At 42.5% G+C, this 25,542-nt stretch overlaps 3 protein-coding genes across 5 annotated transcripts in view; 1 reads left to right on the top strand and 2 right to left on the bottom strand.

Moving 5' to 3' along the window:
- The window catches only part of CDAN1 (codanin 1), a 33,533-nt gene extending 23,680 nt beyond the window's left edge, over window positions 1–9,853 (bottom strand). The window contains exons 1-7 of the mRNA XM_005479990.4: window positions 9,554–9,853; window positions 6,301–7,001; window positions 4,553–4,759; window positions 2,413–2,606; window positions 1,860–1,979; window positions 909–987; window positions 404–524 (exon numbers count right to left, since the gene is read on the bottom strand). Of these exons, the coding sequence (XP_005480047.2) occupies window positions 404–524; window positions 909–987; window positions 1,860–1,979; window positions 2,413–2,606; window positions 4,553–4,759; window positions 6,301–7,001; window positions 9,554–9,649 (1,518 nt within the window). The 5' untranslated portion in view covers window positions 9,650–9,853. The remainder of the gene's footprint in view (window positions 1–403; window positions 525–908; window positions 988–1,859; window positions 1,980–2,412; window positions 2,607–4,552; window positions 4,760–6,300; window positions 7,002–9,553) is intronic.
- On the top strand, window positions 9,838–17,384 carry LOC102071041 (uncharacterized). The gene is made up of 2 exons (XM_005479991.4): window positions 9,838–10,443; window positions 11,249–17,384. The coding sequence occupies exons 1-2, from the start codon at window positions 9,990–9,992 to the stop codon at window positions 11,905–11,907; spliced, it is 1,113 nt and encodes a 370-aa protein (XP_005480048.2). The 5' UTR covers window positions 9,838–9,989; the 3' UTR covers window positions 11,908–17,384.
- The window catches only part of TTBK2 (tau tubulin kinase 2), an 82,279-nt gene continuing 72,306 nt past the window's right edge, over window positions 15,570–25,542 (bottom strand). For all 3 annotated transcript variants that reach the window (XM_014267483.3, XM_005479989.4, XM_026793996.2), the window contains 2 exons: window positions 24,160–25,403; window positions 15,570–23,166 (listed from right to left, as the gene is read on the bottom strand). In XM_014267483.3, the coding sequence (XP_014122958.1) occupies window positions 22,698–23,166; window positions 24,160–25,403 (1,713 nt within the window). In that variant the 3' untranslated portion in view covers window positions 15,570–22,697. The remainder of the gene's footprint in view (window positions 23,167–24,159; window positions 25,404–25,542) is intronic.

Genomic DNA, 25,542 nt, shown 5'->3' with positions numbered 1-25,542 from the left:
CTCCTGTGAAATGTTGTTTGCCTAAAGAGTCCAAATGTATGAAAAAAATCCAAATCTTTGAAACTACCTTCTGATATTGCACCTAACAAATCATTCTCCTGGGATCCATGTTTATTAGGTGAGAATTTCAAAAGCAAAATTTGACCCTGTCAAAGTCTCTGGCTGAGGTCAGGGCCTGGAGCACAACATAAGGCTAGCCAGCAGTGATTCACAGCCAACAATCACTGGACCCAGCAACTCACTCACCCACTGACAAGGAAAAAAAGTACTTTTAGGCAGTTTCTAAAGTCAACACAAGAAGATGAAATAGAAAGAATGAGATTTAACATCAAAGCCATTGCAAATAAAGGAACAACAACACAAAGGCTTGAAGCAATGTCACTTGGGGTCTGCCAAATTTTACCTTAGCTGTGCTGCTTTCATAAGCCTGCCTGAGCCTCTTGTGCAAGGTGGGAGAAAACGATGCAATCCGCTCATTTTCGGCCAAAAGCTTCAGCATCCCCTTTTCTAAATGGGAAATAACTCTGCCAAGATAATGGGGATAAAGCTCAGAGAGACAGACAGATAAAAACACATGAGCAGTTCTAAAGAAATGCTTATGTTTACATTTTATGACGCTGCCAAGAAAAGAGTTCTAAAGGACATGTGCCAGCAGGAAATCCTACTGGTACCTGTATTTGCTCTCATTCTCATCTCACGACTCTCCAGTTCTTGCACAATTACAACAAAGTTCAGTGGACACATCAGTGCAAGGAAACCCACAGCCATCCAAATCCAGGTCAAGCTGTATGTTTTGAAAAATTAACAACTCTGTGCCTTTAACTGGTAAAGTTCTACAACCCAAGCACATTTGCTTAATCCCACACACAACTGCAGACACAAGCAGATGAAAAAAGAATTCAACTCACTCATATTGATAATCCAAGACTTGAACAGCAAAATAAACACAGTTGTGCACACTTTCAAAATGCTGTCTCCCTGACACATCTGAGAGGAAAAAAGAAACATGAGACAACAACAAAAGTACCTTTTACCATTTATAAACTAAAGGACCAACAATTAGCTTTTAAGGAAAGTATGAACTGACATATCCAAAAATAATCTCCCAGACTCCTATTCAATTTTCAGAAGTTCTCATTCCCTATCCTTCCTATACTAAAGGCAATTGCAGTGTTTAATGCTGTGTGGGAAAGAAAAGACTCTCAGTGTTCTGAACAACAATAAAGAGATACAGGACAAGAAAAGTAGAACAACTAAAAACAATTATAAAATGGTGTTCCCATAGCTGAAGATTTCATGTTCCTAATCTCAGCCCTAAGAATCAAAGAATAGCAAAACAAAGGTCAATCAAATTGAGGCATGTGGGGTGGAGGAGGGTGTGGTGGGTCTCATCCTAAAGCCACTCTTTTGGTTGTACTATCCATATCAAAGTACTAATTGCATCAAGCTTAAGGCTGAATTTGTCAAAAACCAAATGCAACAATACAGCTGGATCCTACGCACTCAGATCCAAACCTGAAGCTTAATAAACACATAGCAGGTCAACAGCACATTTGAGTTGTAGGATCAATGGAGAAGCAACTCGCACATCTGTCCTTCCCTCTAAAAGTCAGTGATAGAAGTAGCTACAGCAAATCTCGCACAATAACAGAAAACTAGATTCAAACTAGCTAGCAACCCCACTCTATCATACTGTGGAACACTTCCCATACATGCATGACTTTTGTCAGCATCTCAGATGAGTCCCACAGTGGTAATAAGACATTTTTATGTAATTTAAGAATAACTGTCCAAGCTAGTCTACAACACTTTCTCATTCTATGGAAGCAAAATCCTTTCCCTTCATTACTACTGCTTACCTCTATTTCTTTCACTGATTTCAGGGTCACTATCCCCATCTTCTGCAGTAGAAGTGCCTTTAGATGTCAACAGTTGCAGAACGAAAAACAGTTCCAGAAAAATATTTGGTACCAGGTTTTCTGGGAGAGAGTAATTGAGATGTTAAAGGTGGATTACTCAATACTGTCCTGCTTTAATACACAAAGGTAAAAAGGTAGATTCCTGCTCTGTGGTAGTCAGCAAAGAATTGTCTCCCCCCAACATGATACTGTGATACAGTGTAGATCAGCATGTGGCAGATGTGTTAGGGAACAGTCTGGTTTCATATGGGACATACAACTTCAGTCTACTGCAGCTCAGAGTACTGCATCAGGCTCACCTCCTTCCCTACACTTCTGCCAAGTATTCATTTATTTAAATAAAAGCATTGGCTTACCTTCTTTTTCCAGATGTCATTTGTTTGTACACTATAACTATCTCACAGCTTCCACTTCCCATCTATCTCCCTCTCACAACACCCATCCAAGTTCAAAGCTCAAAGAAAGGTCAGTTTCACATCTTCTGTGTCCTCACCTGCTATACAGGATGAATAGAGCTGTGCCAGACACTCCAACTGTTTCTTGCAGGAAACCTTAGCAGGATTTGCACAGGTCACCAAATGGCTTTCAGCAGGAAGGCTGGCACTGCGAGTGTAGCTAGGCTTAGTTGGAGTACAAGGATCAAAGGATATCCCTGCAGGAGAAGATGCCTGGTGCAGCAATTTGCATCTGAAATTCAAGAGCAGCAACATAACCATGTGACTGAAGATGATCTAGAGCAGCCATGCAGCCATGCAGCCATGCAGAAGAGGTCTTTCTCTTCCAGTGTAGCATGAAGGAAATTCTGCAATAACTAAACCATGTCATTTACACTGTCTAAAGCAGCTTTTAGCATGACAGTAATTTAAGTCATCTTTATCTAACAGAGAATAGATCTTGGGGTTAGCAAGCAAAAGACTAAAGAATCCCATTCAAATTGCAACTCTGTTAAAATAGTGTAGCACTTTGACCAAATTAACCAACTAGCAGATGTTATTGCTTCTCTCATCTGAACTGCTACCTGTTAAGGACAGGGAATCTGTTAGAGACCAGGTCCTAAAAATCTTACTTTCATGTACAGTTTCTGACAGGTAGATATTTTAAAACATCTATGAAAATAAGGCTCACATCCATCCCTTTGGTACAGATGTAAAGTAATGACACTCTGAGAAGATCCAATACCAATAAGTGGAAAGGCATCCAAAATGCAACACCATGGTAGCATATGTAACACACTTGAGAAACAGGACACCAGGCAGTAACAGCAATATCAAATGATTGTCAAAGATTCCAATGGAATGTTTCCACTTGGAACAACACACTACCTCTTGCCACACTGTATCAAAAGTGAAAGATTAAAGTCACTTTAAGGGCTCTGGGAAGTCAGAAACATTTTCACCTGCAACAAAGAACCTTTTCAATTGGCCTATTGCTGTGATGAAGAACAACTGGTCCCAAAATGGAAGTAGAAAGATTACCAGCAGCTTCCTTGCAATGAACATAATCAACTAACGGAAGAAAATTATTGAGTAATAGATAGAACTGAAGAAAATTATTCATTAAGTACTTTGTGATCGCACCCAAGGGATGAGCCCACTATCAAGTACTTTGTGACCTTACCCATGGCAAGTTCCCAATAAAGCAGTTGTGCTGTCATCTACCTCAGGATGAAATTCACCTTCTGCCCCTGCTCAAAGGGATCTAGCTGGCTGAAGACTGCCTTACTTCTGTATTTCACCACAACTGAGGACACAGCAGCAACTCCCAGCTTTCAAGCATGATGGGTCAGATGAGAATATCACTGCATGGGCAAGATCCAACCAACCGCATACTGCTATTTCACTGACTTCAGTTGATACACATTACTGGGACGTTTCAGGTAGAACTCAGACTGGAATAGGTGCTAGACTTAAGTGCAGAGTGGCAGGTTTGAATCCTGAGCATTTCTGCTGCAGGTTCAGTACAAGCAGTAATTCATTAGACTCTACTGGATATGTTTCAGCCAGTTCTGGTCCCACTGAAGAGAACTGCAAAACTTAGCAGGAAAAGAATTACACCCATGTGTCCTGAGGAATTCCCCCAAGAACAAAATCTTTAAAACAGAATCTCAAGTGCCCATATTCTGTTTTCTCTGACTGCAAGCTTCTGTTAGCCTACCTACCTTGCAAGACCATTAACACTTTCCACACATTTGCATCACTAACTCATTTTTTCCAAACCAATGTGTTTTGGTGCAATCTTCAAACCCAGTCTAATTACACCCAATTGCTTTGCCTGTGCAATCTAAGGAAAGATGCATAGGAGATAGCCACACATTCATTTCCATGAAGAGAAAAATCTCATAAAAGCAGTGAGAACTGACTACACTTTTGAAGTGAGGGTCATTGTTCCAGAGCCAGCATACCTCTAAAGTGGCAAACATGAGCTAGGTGCATTAGTATGCTAGTCTGATACCACAGACACATTTGGCTTTGGCAAACTATAATTTAAGGTCACCAATATCTGGTTTGGATATTCTTCTGTCATTTTCACTTTGTCCTGGCCATGCCCTCTCCTGGCTACTGAAAAATGAACCCTGTCCTGGCTGGAACCAGGACACAAGGGAATTAAGAATCAGCCCCCTGCTCAGACTGTACCGTTCTTTCTTCAGCATCTCCCTCTCCTCTTGAAGGCTGTTGCTCATCATAGATGAGAGGTGTCCCTCCTGGACAGCAGCAAAGGCCTCGAGGCTTGAGGCTGGAGACCGGCTGACAGGTGTGGAAGTGAAGCAGGTCTTTGGTTTCGAGAGGGGCCGCTCAGCACTCACAGGAGTTGGGTTGATTCGCCTCGATGGTTTGCTTTTGCTGAAAAGAACAGAAGCAACCCCACTAAAATCAAGCTAAACAATAACAAAAAAATTTCGGCCGCAAGACAGATGTGCAATCAACTCTTCCAGAGGAATCTAATGTTAAAACAAAATGGATGTTGAGCTAGGATATTGAATTTCTAAACTGTACCTGTAATTATTAATTTTATTCTATCACTGAAAAAAAAAAGTCATGGAGCTATAGACTGCTACAAGCAACCTGCTAAACCTGCAGCAAAATTAATTATCAAATAGCAAGTCATCTAACAGGTACCACAGGGCCACACAACCCTTCCAAATGTTTCTAATTTGCAGGACAGGATATGTCCCATTTTAGTAAGAAACTGCTGGTGAATTAATTTCTGACATGATCAGGAGGGAAAAAACCCACCAAAATCAATCAAGTTGCCATTGTCTATCAGTGGGAGTCCAGGCTGTTTAAGTTCAGGGAAACTCATCCTTCCTGCATAAAATACTTGATTGTCCTTCAGGAATAGGCTTGGTAAAGTAGCAAAAAAAGCACTAAAAAAATGGAAATGGATACAGATACATAAAGCACCACAGAAATGCTGGTTGCTACACATTAACTGCTAAGGTGTTCTCAAAATCGCTGTAACATGGATTTCCAAAGACTTGTGATCTCTTTCCTACTTCCTTTTCCTAGCTGAACATTAATGAAATTGAGGAAGAGAGACTTGCTGGCTGTGCTGGCAACGCATCTTATCTTGGCCAAAGTAGCGTCTAGAGCAGGACCCAACCTCTGCATTTGGATTTGCTGAACACTCACTCATTTTATAATTTTTAGCTGGAATTTTGCATGTCCAATTAGAAAGTCCCACTTTCAGAGACCAGTGACTGATATACAGAGCAAACAGGCTGACACAAAGGCTTTCTATTTGGTAATGAGGATTTTAAAGAACGCAAAGACAAAGATGAAAGGACTGAGGCAACCACAACACAAACAGCTGCCCCAAAGCTTAGCTGAAGTCACCACGGAGACCAGGGCTTGCTGCAGACCAAGAACACAGCCTGCTATTTTGTCCACAATTACACAGCACAAATGAAGCTGCAGGCTAACATCTGCTACCAGAAGCCACAGAAGATCAATCCAAAAGCTTTTTTGCTAGCATCAGTAAAGCTGGAGAGCCTTCCAGGATAGCTCTTCCTTACCAATTGATATTCTGTTAAATGAGAATCGTGAGGAACCAGGATAACGCTGACTCGTTAGAACACACAAGGACAAAGACGAGCTCAGCTGTGTATCAGCTGGGCCGTGCACTGGCCAGCTGCAGGCAGCATCACAAGTGAGAGGCAAAAGAAGCGTCTTGGGTGAGCCCATGGAGAGGAAACCTGACTCCCTGCCAAGGCAATACTCCCCTCCCTACACAATGACCAGAACAAAGCAGTTCTGACCATGTTTCCCAGAAGCCAGGTATTGTGTATTACAGCCTCTTCTGCATCTGGACACCCACAACTGCTGGTCAAGGAGCTGCAACCTGCAGCAATCCCAGTGACACAACGAGGCGGACTCGCTCTTACTTTGTCCAGCCAGAGGCAGCACCCATGGGTGGAAACTCCTCCAGGTTGTTAAGGTTTAGCTGGCTGGGCGGGGATCTGGCAGAAACAAGAGGCACTTCACTCCGCTTCCTTCTCCCTCCACTCCACGATCCACCATCGCTCTTTCCATCCTCCTCTTCAGCAAGGGAATGGCCCAGATCGCGAGCCACCTGCCGGCCAGAGGCGCCGGCCGAGCCGCTGCCTTTCCTGCGGCCCCGTCTCGCGGGCAGCGCCTCCGGCGTGCCTGCCAGGAAGCTGCCCAGGCTGGCCTTCTGAGAGGAACGCCTCTCACCGTGGTGCAGCACAGGGCTGTGCCCAAAGCTCGGACTGCTGCTGGAGACCACGCTGGGGAAATCACCGTAAGGGCTAGACAGGTTCGACCCAGAAAAGGAAGAGGAACCACTGGATGCTGCATCAGGAGAAAAGCTGGTATCTGTGGTGCCGGTGGTCACTGAAGTCCTTTGAGAAAAGAGCTGCACTCGGCTGCTGGTTGCATGGCCTGCCCTCCTTTCAGATCCTGTCCTTTGGCTCCCATGAGCCTTGGAATTAGGAGTTTTAGCAGGAGTAGGGGGTCCATTAGTCAGGATCTGGCTGGTCTGCTCCCTTAAAAAATTCAGCAGAAAAGGCACAAAATCTTTCTGAAGCAAGCTAAGAGATATCAGCTTGTCATGGATGTGATTCTCCTACAAGAGAAGTAGACAAAAAATTAATATAAAGATGCCACCTGATTCTTTCTGTCCAAGTACCCAGACACATTTAAGTAGTAACTATGGGATTTCAATACACAATAAAAACCAACATGACTTGTCAAAGTACATCACTGAAATTCAATAGTGCTGGTCACAGATCCTAAAACCAGCCTACACACGAGCCATTTTGGCACAAGTTTTCAGATGGAGTCATTCACTTTGGTCTCTGATTGGAAAATAATGAAACTGTTCCATGGAAACATCAGTAATACTCTCTGCAGCTATGACCAGGGAGGACTTGGAGCAACTGACGCCCCCAAGTTCAACATTTTGAAAACATAAATACTGAAAGCATCTAATTCTAACAGAAAAATCTACAGTCTGCAAGGTCTCTGCGCCCTGTTTTTCTGTGAATGCCGCCTGCTCCCACAGAGGGGTGCTGTAACAACAACCGCTGAAGCACCTGGAGCCCTGCAGCGCCAAATACACGACCAAAGCTGCTCTTCCATTTCAATTAAGTAATTTTGCTCGAGAACTCACAGAAGTCTAAACAGAGACTGTGCAATTTTAAGGTAGGTGAAGTTTATACTTGAGAAACTTAAACAAAAACCCCACCACTGACCCAACACATTTGAAATCTAAACAGGTGGCATTGATCTTACAAGGGTAAATCTAGACAAAAATTACTTCACACTACATGCGCAGTTTGAAGTTTTGTACCCTGGGTAAAAATTCTTTTGTTCCTAACACTCCATCAGGTTTCTGTTTCCTCTCAATGGGATTCAGCAACAGTTGCAACAACAGAAGAAGTTCTCAAAACCTTTTCCTCACTAATACTGAAAGCATTGCATACATGCTCCAGTAAAGTTGTATTCACAACCCTAACGAGATGAAAAGTCAAAAAAGCAAACACTATTTCTGAAGGTGGTTTCTGCGTGAAAGAAAGAAGTGAAAGTAAAATTAACATGCCTGTCTGTAACTGGACTCACACAATCTTCAACACCTATACTAAAATTCATACTTTAAAGTGTGAGACCAATTCAGCTCCTTGGAGAAGTGTGAAATTCTGACACAGCCCAGATAACAAGCCAAGCAGCCAACAACCAGTGAAAAAGCACAGTTCAGAATACAACCCCCATGAGGTGTCAGAAGACCATGTCCAGCCCAAAACTGCCATGAGAGCTAGAGCAAGACATGGCCTAGCATTTCCTTCCCCTGGAATTAGCACAGGGGCACAAAGATGATTACAGTCTATGCTATGCATACGGTTGGGCAGTTTCTCCAACTTTTCAGAGCACAACCTATTTTCACTCATCTTTCTCTGTCCAAGTTAACGGAGGTTTGGCTCCCCCACAACTGGGTGAGAGCAACCTGTCAACAGCTGCCAGCTGCAAACCTCTCACTTGCTTTCTCATGCTGAAGTAACTGCACTGCTCCCAACAGCAAAAGGCAGCAAGAAATTCCATTGCAAAGGCAAACTTTTTGACCTCCCCACCCCTCACCCACACAGCGCTAGCTGAGCTGCCAGGATCTCAAACTTCATAATGTCCACAGGTTTGCTTCTGCAAGTCACAGCTGAAGAAATACCACACAACATAAAAGTGCTGGTCCATTCTTCCCACACATTTAGGATGATGGCAATACCCAACTAACTCATGGGGGTGACACCATTGAGTTTTGATTTTAACACCAGGTAGCACTATGCGAGGGGATCAGGTAGAAGAAGTTTTAAATACCAATTGTTTCTCTGTGTCATTCTCTATGGGAAACATAAGCACTCCTAGTCCATCTACAGTTACAAAAGTTTTTATTTCCACAAGAACCCAAATCATTCGTTACAAAACTCAGCCAATAACCACCCTCTACCAGCCCGCAAAGATCCTCCTCAAGGTCCAGGCGGGAGGAACATCCAGCCGGGAGGCGCGCTGGCGCCTGCAGAGAGCCACCACCAAGCCCCGGGTGCTGACCGCCTCGTCCTGCTTTCACCGCTGCCTTCCCCTACAGAGATGCGGGAAGTGTCACCGCGTTCCCTCAGGACACCAGCTGTGCGGGACCACCCCCGGTCCCGCTGGCTCTGCGCTAGCACACGGCGCCCCGGGCTCCCGGCGCTTCCCGTGCCCGCGGGGCCTCCCCGCTCCCGCCCCGGAGCCGCGCGGCGCCACGGCCCGCCCGAGACCGCCCGGCGCCGGCGGCGCTGAGCTCCGGCGGGCTCCGCGCCGCGCATTCCAGCGGGTTTCACACGCCCGCCAGGCAGCTCCCGGCGCAGCTCTCGCCGGCGGCCTCGCCTTCCCGCCGCCGTGCCCGGAGCCCGCCCGCGCCGGGGGCGGTGCCGCTGGCGGCTCGACAGACGCTCGGCCGGGAACGGCACCTGACGGGGCCCCGGGCTGACCCACGCGGGCTTCACCCCTCACAGCAGTGCGGGGCGGGCAAACTTTCCCGCACGGCCCCGGCCCGCGGCAGCGGAGGGTGCTGGGGGAGTGGCGCGGCTGCGGGCCCGGTCCCGCCGGAGCCAGGGCGCTGTGGGCGGACGACCTAGCGCGCGTTACCTCAGCCGTGCGGTGGCCGGGGCCGTGCCGGAGCCACCGCACCACGGCGCTGACCGGCACCTCCTCCTGCAGCAGCAGCTCCAAAACCGCCGCCATTCCCGGCCCCGCTCCCGCCGAGCACGCGCACAACCCGCGCCGGGGGTGGGCCCGCCGTGTTCCCCCTTCCCGCGGGGGCGGCGCCGAGCGGGGATTCCCGCCGGGGAGGCGGGCGGGGGCCGCGCCCCCTCCCCATGTCAACACGCGGGGCACGGGGCGCCTGCGCCGGTCCGTGCGCGTCTTTTCCTCTCATGCGCGGTATTTCCTTCCCCAGCAGGGCTCGGGGCCCGGCCTAGCGGCGGCGGCACCCGCGGGTCGGGGCGCAGAGAAGAGCAGCGGCGTCCACCCCTCCCCGCGGTTCCTCGTCCGCCCGCCCGCCCGCCGACACCCCCGGCGGAGGATGGCCGAGGACTCCCCCAAACGGCGCAAGGCGAACTTCAACGAGGCGGAGACGGAGGTGCTGATCGAGCAGGTGCTGAAGCACGAGCAGTTGCTGTTCGCGGCGGGACCCGGCCGCGCCTCCGCGGGCCAGAAGCGGAAGGTGTGGGAGCTGATCCGGCACAAGGTGAACCCGGTGGCCGCCTGCCCCCGCGACGTGGAGGACCTGAAGAAGCGCTGGCGGGACCTGAAGCGCCGCGACCGCAGCAAGCTGTGCCGCCTTTCGCAGGGCTGCGGGCCGCCGGCGCCCCCCGCCCTCGGCCTCCTCCTGGCCCCCGAGGAGCTGCCGCCCGCCGCCGCGCCGCCCGCCCGCCGCCAGCGCCGCCCCTACGGCTCCCTGCTGCCCGCCGAGGCCGTGCCCATCGTGGGCGGCATCGACACGCTGGAGCTGCCCGGCGCCGTCGTGGGGGACATTGGTGAGTGCGGGAGCGACCCCCGCGGCGCCGCCACGGACCCTCCGCCCGCCCGGCGTCCCCCAGCGCAGCCGCGGGAGCCCCGGTGCGCGGGGAGCGGCGCTGCCCGCCCGCTGCGTGCGCGCAGGGGCCGCGGGCACCGACCCCGCAGGAAAGCGCTGGTTCGGATCCTTGGAAAGGCAAAACGTATACGCGCGCACACAGAACTGTGAGGCTTCGTGCTCTAGGTCACAGAAGTGTCTAAGAACAGCACCAAGAGTAAAAACAGCGTTTCGTAGGAGATGCTGCCCATCCATGAGGCGATAGACCCGGCCACCGATCTTCACTATTGCCCTTATTATTCTTGCAAATGGCAGCACGCAGGTCCAGCCAGTACAAAGTGCTGCGAGCACATAACTTCATACATGCCAGCGATATTGTCCTAGCATGCTGGAATATCAGGGGATTCTTGCAATCCAGTGTTTCAGCAATGCTGAGCTCTGAGCAATGATAACTGTTTACTGCATGCACGATATGGCATGAAATGAGCTTGCAGTGAACTTTGTCTCTGGGATCCTAAAGCTTGGCTTCTGTGGTAGTAAGGGAGCTGTAGTATGCAGAGACATGGTTAACTGGTGAATGTGTATTTGTGGTTTTTTACCACCTCTCGAAGTAATTTGTATTCTAAAACCATCAATGATAGCATATTTTGAGAGTCTTGTTTCAAGGACTGATTTTAGTGCTTAGTGGACGTGAAAATATGTCACCACTGAGGTTATGAAGTTTCTTATGGGCTTTCCTTTGCTTTTCTTCCCTCCACCTCTTCTAGGGTTTAATGGCAGTCCTGGCCCATCTCATCAATCCAGTCTTGAGCAGATGAACCTCAAAGAAGAAATAGTAGTGAAGGTGGTGGAGCCAGAAGAAAGCTCTGGGGACATGGTAGTGGTTCCACCTAGTCAAGAACAGCTGCCTTTTCTGGGGACATCAGGTGGTGGTTCCTCTGGGAAAGTAAAAGCCAAAACAAAAGGCAGGTGCCAGGCAGACCAAAATGAAATGACTGAAGAGGACCTACTGCAGATTCAGCAGACCCAAATACAGGTGATCCAGTCTGGCTTTGACAGTGTCAACCACAATCTTCGGCTGCTGCAGCAAGGCATGCAAGATCTGAGTAACAGCATCAGCATCATGGCACGTACGCTTGTTGCTATCAAGAACGTCTATGTGAAAAACAACACTGGCCCAACCACACATGCCACTGCATCTACTCAGACCACAGCTGGGTACCTGAGCCCAGGATCCCCCCAGCTCTCCCCTGCTAAGGACAGAGCTAGAGCACAGGTGGCTGGAAGCAGCAGCAGAAGCAGCAGCTGCAGCTCCAGCTCCATGTCACAAGAACCAGGTCCTTCTGAGTTTCCTAGGCCCCCCCTGAGAACCATTAAGAAAGAACATCCAAATGGCTGCTACTATTTCTGCTTTGCAGATGTGTAAAAACTTGAATAGATGTAAAATGACTGTGTTGTTGGGTGCTGATGTATGTTCTGCTCCGGCCTGTGACTTCAAAGGAGCGAAGTGGACTTGCCTCCCGTGTTTTTCCCAGTGGGAAACATTTTACTATAGGTGGCATTAAACACTAATTACCAGCCTCCAGTTAACTCTGTTGCAGTTGGCTAATAAATTTCTTCTCTTTTCTTTATCCTCTTATTCTCTTAAAAAAAAAAAATTATTTTGAGTAAGACTTTTGTCTGTATCATCCTTTGTTTAATGTCACCTTGTGAAAAATAAAAGGCATGAGAGTGGGGTAAAAAAGTAGCATTATGGTTACTACCACCAGGAGCTAACTTACAGAAGTTAGTTGGTTCTTGGATTAAACAAGCCTCAGAAGTTTTTAAGTACTTCTCTTTTCTAGTAGTTTTGTTGGGGGTGTTTGCTTGGTTGTTGTTGTTGTTGAGGTTCAGAAGTCTGAGCTGTGCAAGGCATCACAGAAGGAGTTTAAGATACCTGCTTATTCTAGGAATGGTTTAGCACTGAGCATTCACTGGCATTCATTAGTGTATTCCTCAGAAGGCATACAGCATTGTTCCACTTGGCTGTTGTTCATTCCTGGCTTGTCAAATGCACCCTCTCTTCAGAGACATTGTGTTTTACTGCACAAGCAGGGTAGTCTCTTTTTTTAACCAGTCGCATGTTTAAAATAGAGAAATACAGAAGAATGAGGAATGGATGAGTGATGCCTGTTTCTGACATACAGGTTATATGTAGGCTGTATCTTCATCTGATTTTTTAAGAAATTGAATCAATACCACAGTGTTTGAAATACAGAGAACAAAAAGCTTTGTATTTTTTTACATGAAATGGAAGTCAGATTTGCTGTTAAATTACAGGAGGCAGGGGCTCACTTCATTCCAGGCATAGTTTAGAAAGCTTGGATTATCATTTCCTTTCTCATAACTAAGTATCCAAGGAAGAAGAAAGATGAGGACGAGTTGGAGCGAAATGTAACTTGATGTCAACTCTGAAACAAGCAAAAATCATTTTATCTTCATGCCAAAAAGAAGAATTGCCATTTCGTATTTAGATAGGGAAAACTGTTGTCACTGGCACTATTTTGTGTTTCAGGCTTACATATTCGAGCCACTCTACTTTGCACAGTTCAGAAGTAGCAGAGGTGCAATGTTCTTGTATCTGGCAGCTGTACCAGAGGTCAAACAAAAACACTCACCTGAAATGTTGTCCAGTGACTTGAAAAGTCATACAGGTGCTCTTCTTAAGCATTTATCACCAACATTTAAAAAGATTCTGCAGATAAATTTGGCCTATAGCAATGACTGGTTGCTTGTAGTGTTACAGTCAGTTTGCACAAGCATTCCTGCTGCAGAAATTTAGCAAATACAAATAACATAGAGAATCACAATGAAACTGCCCCTCTCCTAGAAGCATATGTAATCATAGCATAAGGTATGCCACTTTTGCAGTCAGCTTCGACTGAACAGCACCGTATGAAAATGTTCATGTCCACCATTTTGGTGTACTGAATTAACTCATCTGCATTTCAGAAACCAGCCACTGCTGCCTACTAAAATGTGAAAACAGGGTAACCAGTTAGCAATTGTTTCCCTTCAGAATCACGGATGGAGTAAAATGTGAAAAAATCTCACAAAAATAAAATATATATGTGTACAGCACAATGTTCTTTGGGATTAATGCCTTGAAGAAGAGAAAGTTCTTTTTTCCAGGTTTCCCTTAACAAAAGAAGATAGTGTGGGTGACAGGTATTAAGAAATTGCTGAGTTTAAGAACGGCAAAGAATCCTTCTATGGATTTTTGTTTTTATGTTAAAAGCTTTTCAAATTAACTTGTTGGAAGCATTATTTCTCCTCCATCAGTACAGATGGGCTCTTTTGAGCAGGATTTTCTGTATTTTGTTTTCATGGACACAGAAGGTAATTCATGCTACCATGGTATTCCAGGTAGATTTGGAAACGCGATCTACCTGGTACTTCTGGGCAGCAGTTTGAGCTTGTCCAGGTTGCAACTGGCAGTTCTAACCTGTCTCTCTCTTGATGTTTCAATTCTTTTTGCAACTGTTAATTCTTGAATTTCACATACTTCTTGGGAGAGGTGACTTGTGTCCGCTTTCTGGTGTTCCAGTGCTGATTTACATGAGAGGCAGCTACAGTGCAAGTAGAGAAGTGCAGCAAGATCCTGGGAGCAGAAGGGGCAGATTGGATCTCCTGTATGAATGAAGACAAGCCAGGCAATGCTTGTGTGACACTGTGATGGTCAGAGAACAACCAGACCTCACATCAATGTTTGTTCTGATCTTGCTTCTTTCCCTGTGTTTCAGTTGAACTGCTAAAATATACTGGAGCCAGATCAAAGTCACTCTTCCACTTCTGACACATTCTAGATTTACATCTTTTAAATAGAGAAGGAAACTGAGCTACCTCTCATCACTACAGAGTGGGCAAAATTGTTATTCTCATCTTCAAATTAATACAGTTGGTTGCTATTTCTTTACACACCCTTTCTGTGATCACATGCACCATCCAGAAGCCATGCCATTAACTTTCTGGCTGCTCTTAACAGAAGGTGAAATAATTTTCTTGGACTGTTACTGAGTTAATGAATTCCCAGTTTGTTTCCTGTGAAGCTATCCAGGCTATTTATGTAAATGACAAGAGCTAATGACCTGGTCATGAAGCTTAATGAAAATACTGCTAATTATTTGAACAAAAGCAAAGCTGGCTTTAAATTTTCCCAAATGCATGGCATAACAGTGGTAATACTGAGAAAGGGATCCAGGGAATTTTCTCAAATTCTTCTGGACTTCCCTAAAAAACTTGTCCTGCTGTGCAAAGTGCAGACTATTTTCTGGTAGCATAGGACTAAGACATTCAGGCACAAACCACAAATATAAATTGTGATGATTTTACACTCTACTTATGCTTAATGTTACTAGAAAGATAAAAGGGTCTTGGAGAAAACTAGAGCAACTGGTAGCTTAACACTGCATTTGCCCCATAGCACTCAGATTCAGTAACAACTTCCATTCATTCATTTCTCTGCTATCTGCTGCTTAAGTTTATTATACAGAGGGAGACAAGTCCCCTCAAGAGACTGTAAAAGCTTAGTGACTACATCCAGACAACTGATTATCCCCAAAAAAGGTCAATTATAGTGACCTCTGACTAAATAAAAAAATACAATTTTGAAGGGAAAAATGCCATCAGCAGCTGGCTTTTCAGGACCATCCTATTGTTACTAAAATTGACCTGATCTGGCTGTGCCAATCAGTTATTGTTTAGATGAACACAAACGGAAGGGATAAGAACAAATAGAAAGTCAGGTTTTTGAGGTGGCCTATTTGGATTTTTCTGTAGTTATTAATATACAGCACACGAACCTACTAAATCAGTTAAACTTCCATTGATCCAATCATTTCAATTTGCAATATGAACACTTGATTCATGCTGTAGTAGTACCAACACACACTTGTTTTTTACTTTTTTGAAACAGAGAAAAAAAATCACTACTGAAGCACTTTATCCATTTAAATTACAGGGTTACAGTAATAAAAAACACTGAAAAATATTTCAGCTAAAGCTTTATAAGTTAATGAATCATTATACAAACACAATCAAGAACTGAAGTTTTGCATGCTGAATGAATATTTTATTTAGAACCAGTTTATAAAAATAAAATATAAAATAATTTGAAAACAAAACTTAAACATTGTACAAAGCCTTGATATGGTACAAATGAGAAAATAAATAATTACAACTTTATGTACAAATGACCATTACAAGGGCATTAACTCTTTATGCTCTTGGGTGCCTGAGCAAACTTAAATGAAAAGAATGGCTTAGAGGATTTCTAAGGAGGGGAAGAGAATTGCAATTACTGAGTAAGAGAATTTGAAGGACTCAACATTGTCTTCCTCAATGGTAAAAAACAATCTCAGAACTACTTTCCACTTAATTTAATCACACTGCAGACTTTACTATTGAGTACTTGATTTCTTATGGGGTTTACAACATTGTATTTTTAATTAATACATAGATTTAATTCTTTGTGGTATTGCCCAGGGATTTTTAGATTAGCAGCCATTGGTTGGCCACTTCAAAAAGTCAGTACTTGTCTGAAGGCATTGCTGGTGATTTCCTTAATTTAGTAGTTTGGATGTTCATAGGAAAGCATTTGAAAATTGGCATCTGTTAACACAAGCACTGCAGCTTGAGTCTGGGCTGACTCTATAAAAAAGAAAGTTAAAAGCTGGGGAAGAATTTTCAATCTTGCTTCCTAGCCAATGAAAGTAAAGAGGATGCAGAGAAGGCTGCTTGGGAACAAATCCAGATCTCCAGTCAGAAGAAAAATATGTGAAATTGTCAAAAAAATCCTACTTCACTTTGCATCAAACCTTTATGACCATGCCTGCCATGCAGCAGATACTGGTTTAAAAGGATTTGAAGCCAGGCAGAAAAAATTAATTACAATGCATCTTTTGGAGCAAGTTGTTCTGCTGTTACCATAGGCCCTTTACATAAAAGGTCAAAGATCAAGTGATCTCAAAACAAACATCAAATTAATTCCAGCTGAATTCCCACAGACACTTGTGGATGATGAGGGCCTCACATGAGTAGCCCACTTGGGACACTGTTTTAAAAGAAACCACATTGTACTCTTGGCCAAAGCTGGCTCTCAACAGTAATTCTGACAGAAAAGGAGAGATCCAGAGGCATGTCATATCATGTAATAATAATAACAACAAGAAGAAAATCAGTACTTTCCAATTTAAAATACAGCAACAGCAAATTTGATATTCATAGAGTGAGTTTATGTTTTCAGTTCCTAATCAGGGGAAAGAGCCTCAACAAAACAGGACCCTATACTGATTTTAATGAAGTTGCACCTGCACAAGAACAGCAAGAACTCCCACGGGTCCAAGCTCTTAATGTAGAAGAGAAACAGGAGCATAGCATTTGGACCTGTCATTATCATTGTTGAGAGAGAATGTGTTACCATCAATGGAGAGTAAAATCAGCCCAACTTGTTCAAACCTGGATGGCAAGAGTCATTGCAAAGTTAATACATCAGTCTTTGAAACAATGGACTCCTGTACATTTTTCCTTAAAAAACCCAACCAAACAAAACCCCCTCCTTAAAGATATATATTTAAAAGCCTGATTATTTAAACCATATGAAAATGAGTGATAAAATCTTTTTGGCATTTGACAATATCATAAGATAATTCCTGATAATTATTATATAATCCAAGCTGATTTTATATAATTTCTCTTTCACAAATATTATGTGTAGGGAAAAGGAACACTGGCTTCAAGCAGACAGGTGAGGTATTCTTATGTGATGTGCATGTTTATGCAATTTGATTAGCTAAAAAATGTATGACCTATGCCTGTGTATTGCATATAGTCAAAACACTGAACCTCACTTCTTTTACGAGCATTTCTGGTAACCAAAAATGGTACTAATTACAACCAAAGACATTTGAGCCAAAAGCAAAACAGCAAACAAACCCAATCAGTTGTTCACTGCCTACTTGATTAGCTAAAAGAAGTTGAATAAAAATATTATGTCCTGTTCTATAAATTTCAGAAAGAGGAATCATAGAACCATCAAGGTTGGAAAACACTGCCAAGATCCAAATTCAACTCCTAACCTAGCACTGCCATGTTCACCATCCAACAAGCAGCCAAAGTTTTCACCAGCTGAAGAGAGGACTCATGGATAAAAGTCAAGGCCTTTATCCAGCTAAGTGTTCTCTGACCATTCCTAGAAGTGGAAAAGCATACAGAGAATGCACCACAGGAAGCTTAGTGTTAACCTAAGCAGACCCTGACTCACTGAGAATGACAAGACAGACATGGCTGTTGTCCCCTCACAGCATCAGTCCTGCATGAAAAAAATCCATGTATTATAGGCCTGTCATGAGAAAGAGTTTGACTTTGAGCTCTCTTTTTTTCTCCTATTCATTTCCAGAAGACTAATCTCTAATTTAAGATATATATAAAAACTGGAGGCACATATAATTCATTTTCCATTAGACCCTTTTAAGAAATTGGAATAATTACATTCTTCTTACCAGAATTTGTGCCTCTAAGTGTTCCATAAAAATGTACAATTCATTACAGAAAAAATCTGTTTACAGGAAAAAGACTACTGTAAATCTGGCTTTATCTACATTCTCATCAAAGAGAAAAAGAAAAAAAATTTAGAAGCATTACAGTCAACCATTGCATAAGTATTACTGCAATAAGAAGGACTTACAGGAGTTTTACCCAAGTAGGACTATAGGATGAGACCTTGTAATATGAAAAAGACACAAAATCAGAATTAGGGCATAGGGACATTGCAGTAGATGAAAAGGAGACCAGAGTAAATCAAAGCAAAACAGGCCTTGGCTCACTCCGGCAAATGAATTCCAGTGAACAGGATGGAATAGCTGAGACTCTTCCTATCTATATGTATATACACACATATGTACGTATGTATGTATATATTTCTATATAATATACAGTATCTATATAAGTGTATATGAAGATACACTTAGGTACAAATGTGTATTTATATATATATATATAAAATCAAAATTGTGTGTTTTCCCAGCAATAGTTATTACCATAATACTACAAATTGTAGATGATAGAGCTCCAGCAAGTCTTTTTTAGATGAAAAATATTTCAAGCTATTTTTAAATATATAGGACCAAATCCTTTGTTATACATCAAGACTGTTTAGTGAGGTATGCAAGAAAGCTTGATCTCAAACATGCAGACTTCAAGGTAAGAATATGTCCAGATTTCCCAAGACAGGATGTGGCTGGTGGCTGTAATGAATGCCTTGTGTCACTCTGCAGGGCTTTGCCTCCTGTATAATTACATGTAACTAGCAGTTAAGACCTCATCTTGCTCCTGCCTTTGAGCAGTGACATTTTCTACGCTTATTGATCCTGCTCAAGCAGTAGATAGGTGCGTAGCATCATATAACTTGCCAACGTTGCTCTACCGTATCACACTTTCTATTACTCTAACAGGGTTTTACCTAAGTAGTAATTGGCATTTGTAATTAATAAAGAGGTTAATTAATATTGATTTTTGAGATTGTAACTTAGATCGATTTTACCATGCATTATTGTAGCACAAAAGTCTGTGTGAAATGTTTGGTGATTTCAAGTTCTATTTTAGTTTAAAGGCTTCATGCCTCAGTTTCTCTAAAAAATGCTCCAAAGTGCTGGCCACAACACAGAATACACCATAAAGAGGAAATGAGCATGCAGCATTTGCACCTGCTACATGTCATGGCCCCATTGCACTGCTCACCAAAGAAAGGGAAAAGACAAAGCAACAGCTCCTTGAATTTTATTATTTCCCAGCTAATATTCCTAAATGAACTGCTGTGTGCTATGCAGAGTAACGGCAGCCATTTTGTACAATGGAGAAAAATCTTCCCCGTCCCTGAAAATGTGTTGCAGATAACCTGCCATAAACTATTCACACACACTCTGCACAAGGGTCACACACATGTACATTGGTGGTTTTCTGCAGAGCCATATCCACATTCAAATACTGAGGCTTACAGAGTCCTTAATGATTATATAGGCCCTCTAGAAATATTAAGCTAACATTAATGTATGAGTTAATCAATTGACCATTACTTAATAACATTAACTGATTGCTATGTTAGACTACAGTAAGCATTTCTGTAAACTTTTGGGAGAAGGGTATCAAGCAACAAAAAACTCAAGAAGAGCAGCTAGTTCAAGCTAAGTTATTCACAATTGCTCCTCCATTCACATCTTCTTATTTTCTCCTTAGATCCTGTTAAATCTACAGCAAAAAAAGCAACTGGGGCTATACAGTCCTTCTACCTTTTCCTCACCAAAAGAAGCCTGTGTCACCAATAATGACTGATTTCTCTTTTTCTTTTTGGCATAGTTTACTATTTTTACATTGGCAAGTAGTTCAAGTACGAGTGAATTTCTACAGCATTGGTTTATTTTACATAGTAATGTCTAACAATGGACAAGCCTGTACTTTGAAGACAACGTAACAGAGGTGTTATGCGCTTTCTCACCTGTAAAGCAGTTACCATTTCTGGATCCTGTTACACTAGAGAGAAAATATAAACACCTCAACTTCAGCATTTTCAGGCAAGGATGCATAAAGTTAGTACTTATGAAAACTGACAATGTAACATAGGAATAAACTTACATGATGATAATAAACGCTTTTCAGAAATAAGGAAAAATAATCATATGCTGCCACACCACCTTAACAAATCATTCCAGCAAGTGCCCAGGACAAAAACATCACAATGTGACCAAATTCTTTTTTATAGTATACCATAAGGAAACATGTAGAAAACAGGAAGGAAAAGATGGAATTTTTTGTTGTCACATTCAACCATTAGGTATTCATAGACTGTCACTGTTCCTAAATGACAAGTATTCACAATTTAGAACTCACATAATGAAATAAAAATGAGCAAGACCTATTTGTAATAAAAAATAAAAACACCTTTTGAGTCTTTGTTCTTGTTCCATATGCAAATGTGCACATGAAATTAGAAATAAAAAATAAAAAAAACAAAGCTGCAACACAAAACATTGGCTGGTTGAGAAATCAGCAGTCCTTCAATTTTGTACCAAGGTATAAAGGCTATTAGAATTTGTGCATTCCAGATTTTTTTGGCAGGGGTGCAGGGGAGAATAGAAGAGGTAAGTATACAAGAGCTAACAGAAAGGGAACTGTACTATTTGTGGTCCATAAATTACAAATGAAAAATGAGAAAGAATGAGTTTATATAAGCATATACATATATGTATATATAAATATTTATATTATATAATTTACCATGAGGACATGCAATTATTGGTATAGCACCTATTATACATTATAATACAAAGGAATAGGACTTTGCAATGGTACAGTTTCTTCAGAAAAAGCAGGTATACCCTACCTATTGCATTCATCTGTAGTGCTTGAAACCTGAATGAAATTAAGGTTCCACACTGTGCTACATTACATATGGGAAAAAATATACATAATAAGAAAAGGAAAAAATCAACATAGTCTGACAAAGCAAGTGAAATTCAGTGCAGCTCTAGGGCAGCTTTAATGCAGCATTAGAATGTGTTAGCTCAGAGACAAAATATTCCCTTTTAAATCCAAAAATATTCATTTGGCAGAGGTTAAATAAAAAAACACAGATGCTGGCTGGAGAGGCATATGACTACAGCAAGCAGATCAGTAATTGACAAGTGTCCTATGCATCCAGAGTCCCCACAACAGGAATCATTAGGGAGGAGAGCTGGCTGCATCTTTCTCAGGCTTGTGTTCTTGTCTGTCCCTATTCTGATCCACTATGCTTTTCTGAACACAGCAAAAGGTGCCACACCTTTCATTCCCTACAGGGTTCCTGCAGAGCACAAGATGTTACTGAGTAACTGCCTAATAAAACTGGAGGAACTAAACACCATGGACTTTACTGAGAAAGCTGCTCCATCAAAAACACATTTGGGAAACTGAATTACAATAATCCAATCTGAAAATATCTCAGATTTCTTTCCGTATATTTTGCTTTAATGATTAATATTCTTATCCAGATTTTCTAAGGGTGTTAAGTGTACTTCCATCACCCCTAACCTATCACATTCATAAAGTAGACAATTTCCTCATCTCTGTTTCATCTTTCATAATTTTAAAAAACAAATGACCAAAAACCCAAAACTTGATTGGTAATCATCTCTGCATTGCAAGATCTGTGGTTTAAGTGATCCATAAATAATGGAAAATAAAAGCCAGCAATAACAAAGGTTCTTTTTTCATTTGAATTAAGGGGGTCAAGAAAGGTTCTTAATTTCTAACTTATATTGCATTTTCCTGTAAATCTACAACATACAGTGAAGGGCATACATCTACTCCTTTCTCTTATTTCCCAGGAGATAATGCTTTTCCAAATCCTATCAAATGTGGTTTGAAAAACCCCACTATGACTCCCAAAAAACTGTATGATATAGAACTGAGAATCAGCTTCTTGGATCCTAATTACTGCTAAGAAAATCTCTAAATAATATTGGTACAAAAACATCTTGTCAAATATTGATTTTTTTAAATTTCATCAGTGTCAAGAAGGGGTAAGGTATATGATACTAAGGTAAGAAATCTGTGCCATAATAGGGGACAAAATAAGCACTCAGTGACTCAGAGGTGAGTGCAGCTCAAAATGGAAGAAATTTATAAGGCAGAAATATCATCTTCTAAAGTGTGTGCTTTTTTAAAACTGCAAAGAAATGCTTGAGCAGTACTTATCTCCCAAGTAGTGACATCATTTTGGGAATGCCTGTTTCAGGCTTTCTTACATACCCCTCGATTACGCAAGGCGTTAAATAATTAGGCCAAATCTTCTAACTAGGGAAACTAAACAGATCAAGATTAATACCATTTTAAAACACTCACCTTCAAGATACTTTTTCACTCTAAACACATTGCACCTCTTTGACTACCCAGCCATTCTTACCCTGGCCTCTACTTCCCATTTTGTGGATCTGCTTGCTGCCTGCTCTAAGGCAAAGCCTGGCCGCTTATTTACATAGAATGCTTTCTCATGAATAGTTTACAATGGCTACTTTCTTTAAAATGTGCAGATTCAACACCTTTTTTTAATATACTTTTTTTTGATTATTTTTTTAAATACACAGTACACAGACACAACATGCATCAGATTTAGGAGGAGATTTTATACCTGTCAAGACTCAGTTCCTATCTGCTAAGCTTAGTAGTTGATTTGCTCTTTCCTGTGGAAGTCTTAGTGTTTGGGGAATGGTGGAAAGAACTGCCAGATCCTTTCAGACCATTCTTGCTCGTTTTGTTGCAGCAGTGCTCTTGTTGGCAGGACCTCCTAGAAGATGAAGAGCCTGAATGGCTAGGAGGTGATTTACTCCTCCCAAAATGTGGGGATGAACTCCTCTGATCATGATGGGATCTCCCAGCCCGGGACGGAGAAGAACTGGCAGTACGGGGTAAAGAAGAGCTCCTAGGGGAGGCACTGGGACTGCGGCGGGGGATGACAGGGCTCTTGGGTGGCGTTTTTGGACTATGAGGTGATCCTGGACTCTTACACTGGGTAGAACTCCTTGGTCTTTGAGATCCATTCTGCAGGATTTGAGCCAGACGAGAGATAAGATCTGAGTCCGAGCTGCTACTGCCTAGGACTCTGTATCTGCGCAACCTTGAGAAGAAACGAAGAAAGATTATTTCTTTTTCCATCTATTCACTAAAATTCAAATAGAAACTCCATATCACTAGAAACTAAGGAGGCGGTTGCATTGCTGAACAGGTATGTGGACCTCAACTTTCCTGTTAGGTAGAGGTATTTGGATCTAGGCTTTGGCTTCTGTGTTGTTCAGCTCAACATAGTATTTGTATTTATATAAACTCACTCCCACAAATAGCCTCAGTGTTTACAGGATAACAGGAATTTCCTGGTGGTGTTGGAAGAAGTGCACTGAAGAGCAGTGCTTATTGCCATTTCAGAGGGGTACATCCATTCCTGCACACCATCAGTGCACTCCCATACACAATTTTAAGGGATGACAAGGCCCACTGCAGCTTCCTTGAAAGGATTTTGCACTACTGTATCAAAAATATCCTTATCTTGGGAATGTAGACAGAAAAACCTAAATTGTGGTTGTCTGCATATAGATGTGGCAAATGGGAGGTATTCTAAAATTCACTCTGCCCTACTTTAATTAGTTGGTTTACTTAGACATGATCTGAGCATTAATTGACTTAATGGTGATGGCTGGAATCTCCAAATATTTACAATGTCTACATTAAGAACAGATTAATTTTCAAGGGAGCTGAATACAAGAGCTCCTAAAAATTTCTATGGGTTTTTAAATAACCAGCAGTTCTGGAAAAGGAACCCCACTTTAAAAAAATGTGTAAAAATTTAGTTATAGATTGTCACGTTTCAAAAAATTGAATGCACATTTATCAATGTATTAGTTTTAACAGTGAACCAGGCTCATTTTGTGTATCAGCTTCTCCTCATTCATTCTCCAACATTATAAGGTTCCTCACCGAATTGAAGCCCAGCATTTGTTTTTCAATTGGTTGGAGGGTGGAACTTCTACAGCATTACATCCTGCACAGTAACTGTAGTCTAGCTCCTGAAAATCTATTTCAACCTGAAAATCTATTTCTATTTTCTCTGCATTACCTAGCTTCTACCCCAGGTCTAGTAGGCGGTTTTCCTGGTGGTGGCCGAGGAAAGAACTGAGCTGAACTTGAACTGGTAACTTGATCAGAGGTTGCCCAAGACACTGGTCTTGGAATCTTGCTTTTTCTGGACTGAGGGCTGCTTGGAGATAGAGAGCTATCTTCATTCTGCTTGCTGAAATGAGAGTCCAATGTCAATTTAGAAAACGAAGCTAAGACATCATCCTCAGAAAATGGTACTGGAGCAGCAGCCATTTTTTCCTCCAGTGACTTATCAGAGGCACTTGAGAGGTCACCAAGGAAAGATTTGAGCTGTCTCTTTTCCATAAGTAATTTGACCAAGTCTGTCTGATGGGCCTTTTTTAGAAGAAGCTTTTCCTTTGCAGAAACAGAAGAGGAATCTGACATTGAGTCTATCTCTTGTGCTAAAACTGGGATTCGACTCTGCCTGAATACAAAAGAAGATTTAACAGAGTCCTTCTTAGATCTATAAGAATTCTCATTTTCTGAAATGCAATGGAATAACTCTCCATTTCTGGGAGCATTTTTCTCTTTTTTATTCTCCTGCTGCAAAATAGTAGTAAGAGCCACTTGGTGGCATTTCAGGTCTTGGCTATGGACTTCCTCCTTATCAGAATGAAAACCATTTTCCTGAATGGTTGCTATTTTGCTTCCCTGTCTATTAACATGTGCATTATTAAGTCTTGAGGGAGACAATTCTGATGTTTTAGGTGCTATTGACTTCAGAACCTCATCTTGATTTGGCACCAAACAGATAGGCCTTGACTTTGATTCTTGAGCTGCTTCAGTATTTGTTAGAGGTTCCTCCTCTGCAGATTTTGAGTTTCCTGGCAAAGAAGAATTCTGTTCTTTGCTAAGCATTTCAATGGCATCCTCAGAAACCTCAGCCTCCTCCACAGGAATATTTCCAAGCTCTTTCTCTTCCTGTATCCCATTGTGTTCAGGTAGGTCCGTTTGGTCACAATCCGGGACAGATTCTTTGACAAGTCCTCCCCTGTCAAGCACCTCTTGGTTAATATTAAGTACCAAATCTGGTCTGTTCGCACTAGCTGGAAGTGCATCCTCTGTCCCAGCCAAACCTGGCAAACTTTCCTTTGGAGAGGAAAGTTCCATGGTATGTTCCACAGATTGACCATCCTGCTCTCTTCTCTCCAGCTGGTGGCCATAGTGAAAGCTCTCTGAAGCAGACTGTGTGGATGCCACTGAAGGTCTGGGTATTGTTATCTGCATTGGAAAATTAAAGAAAAAGGTGAGAAACTCAGGAATGTTATACAAGTAACATCCTTTAAATAGCAGTTTTGGTTCCACATCTTCAACATACATTATATAATGATTCCTATGAATCACAATGTTCAAACAATAC

The sequence above is a fragment of the Zonotrichia albicollis genome, chromosome 6, assembly GCF_047830755.1.
Source record: "Zonotrichia albicollis isolate bZonAlb1 chromosome 6, bZonAlb1.hap1, whole genome shotgun sequence".
NCBI classification, from domain to species: domain Eukaryota; kingdom Metazoa; phylum Chordata; class Aves; order Passeriformes; family Passerellidae; genus Zonotrichia; species Zonotrichia albicollis.
This window is presented reverse-complemented; position numbering and strand designations above follow the sequence as displayed.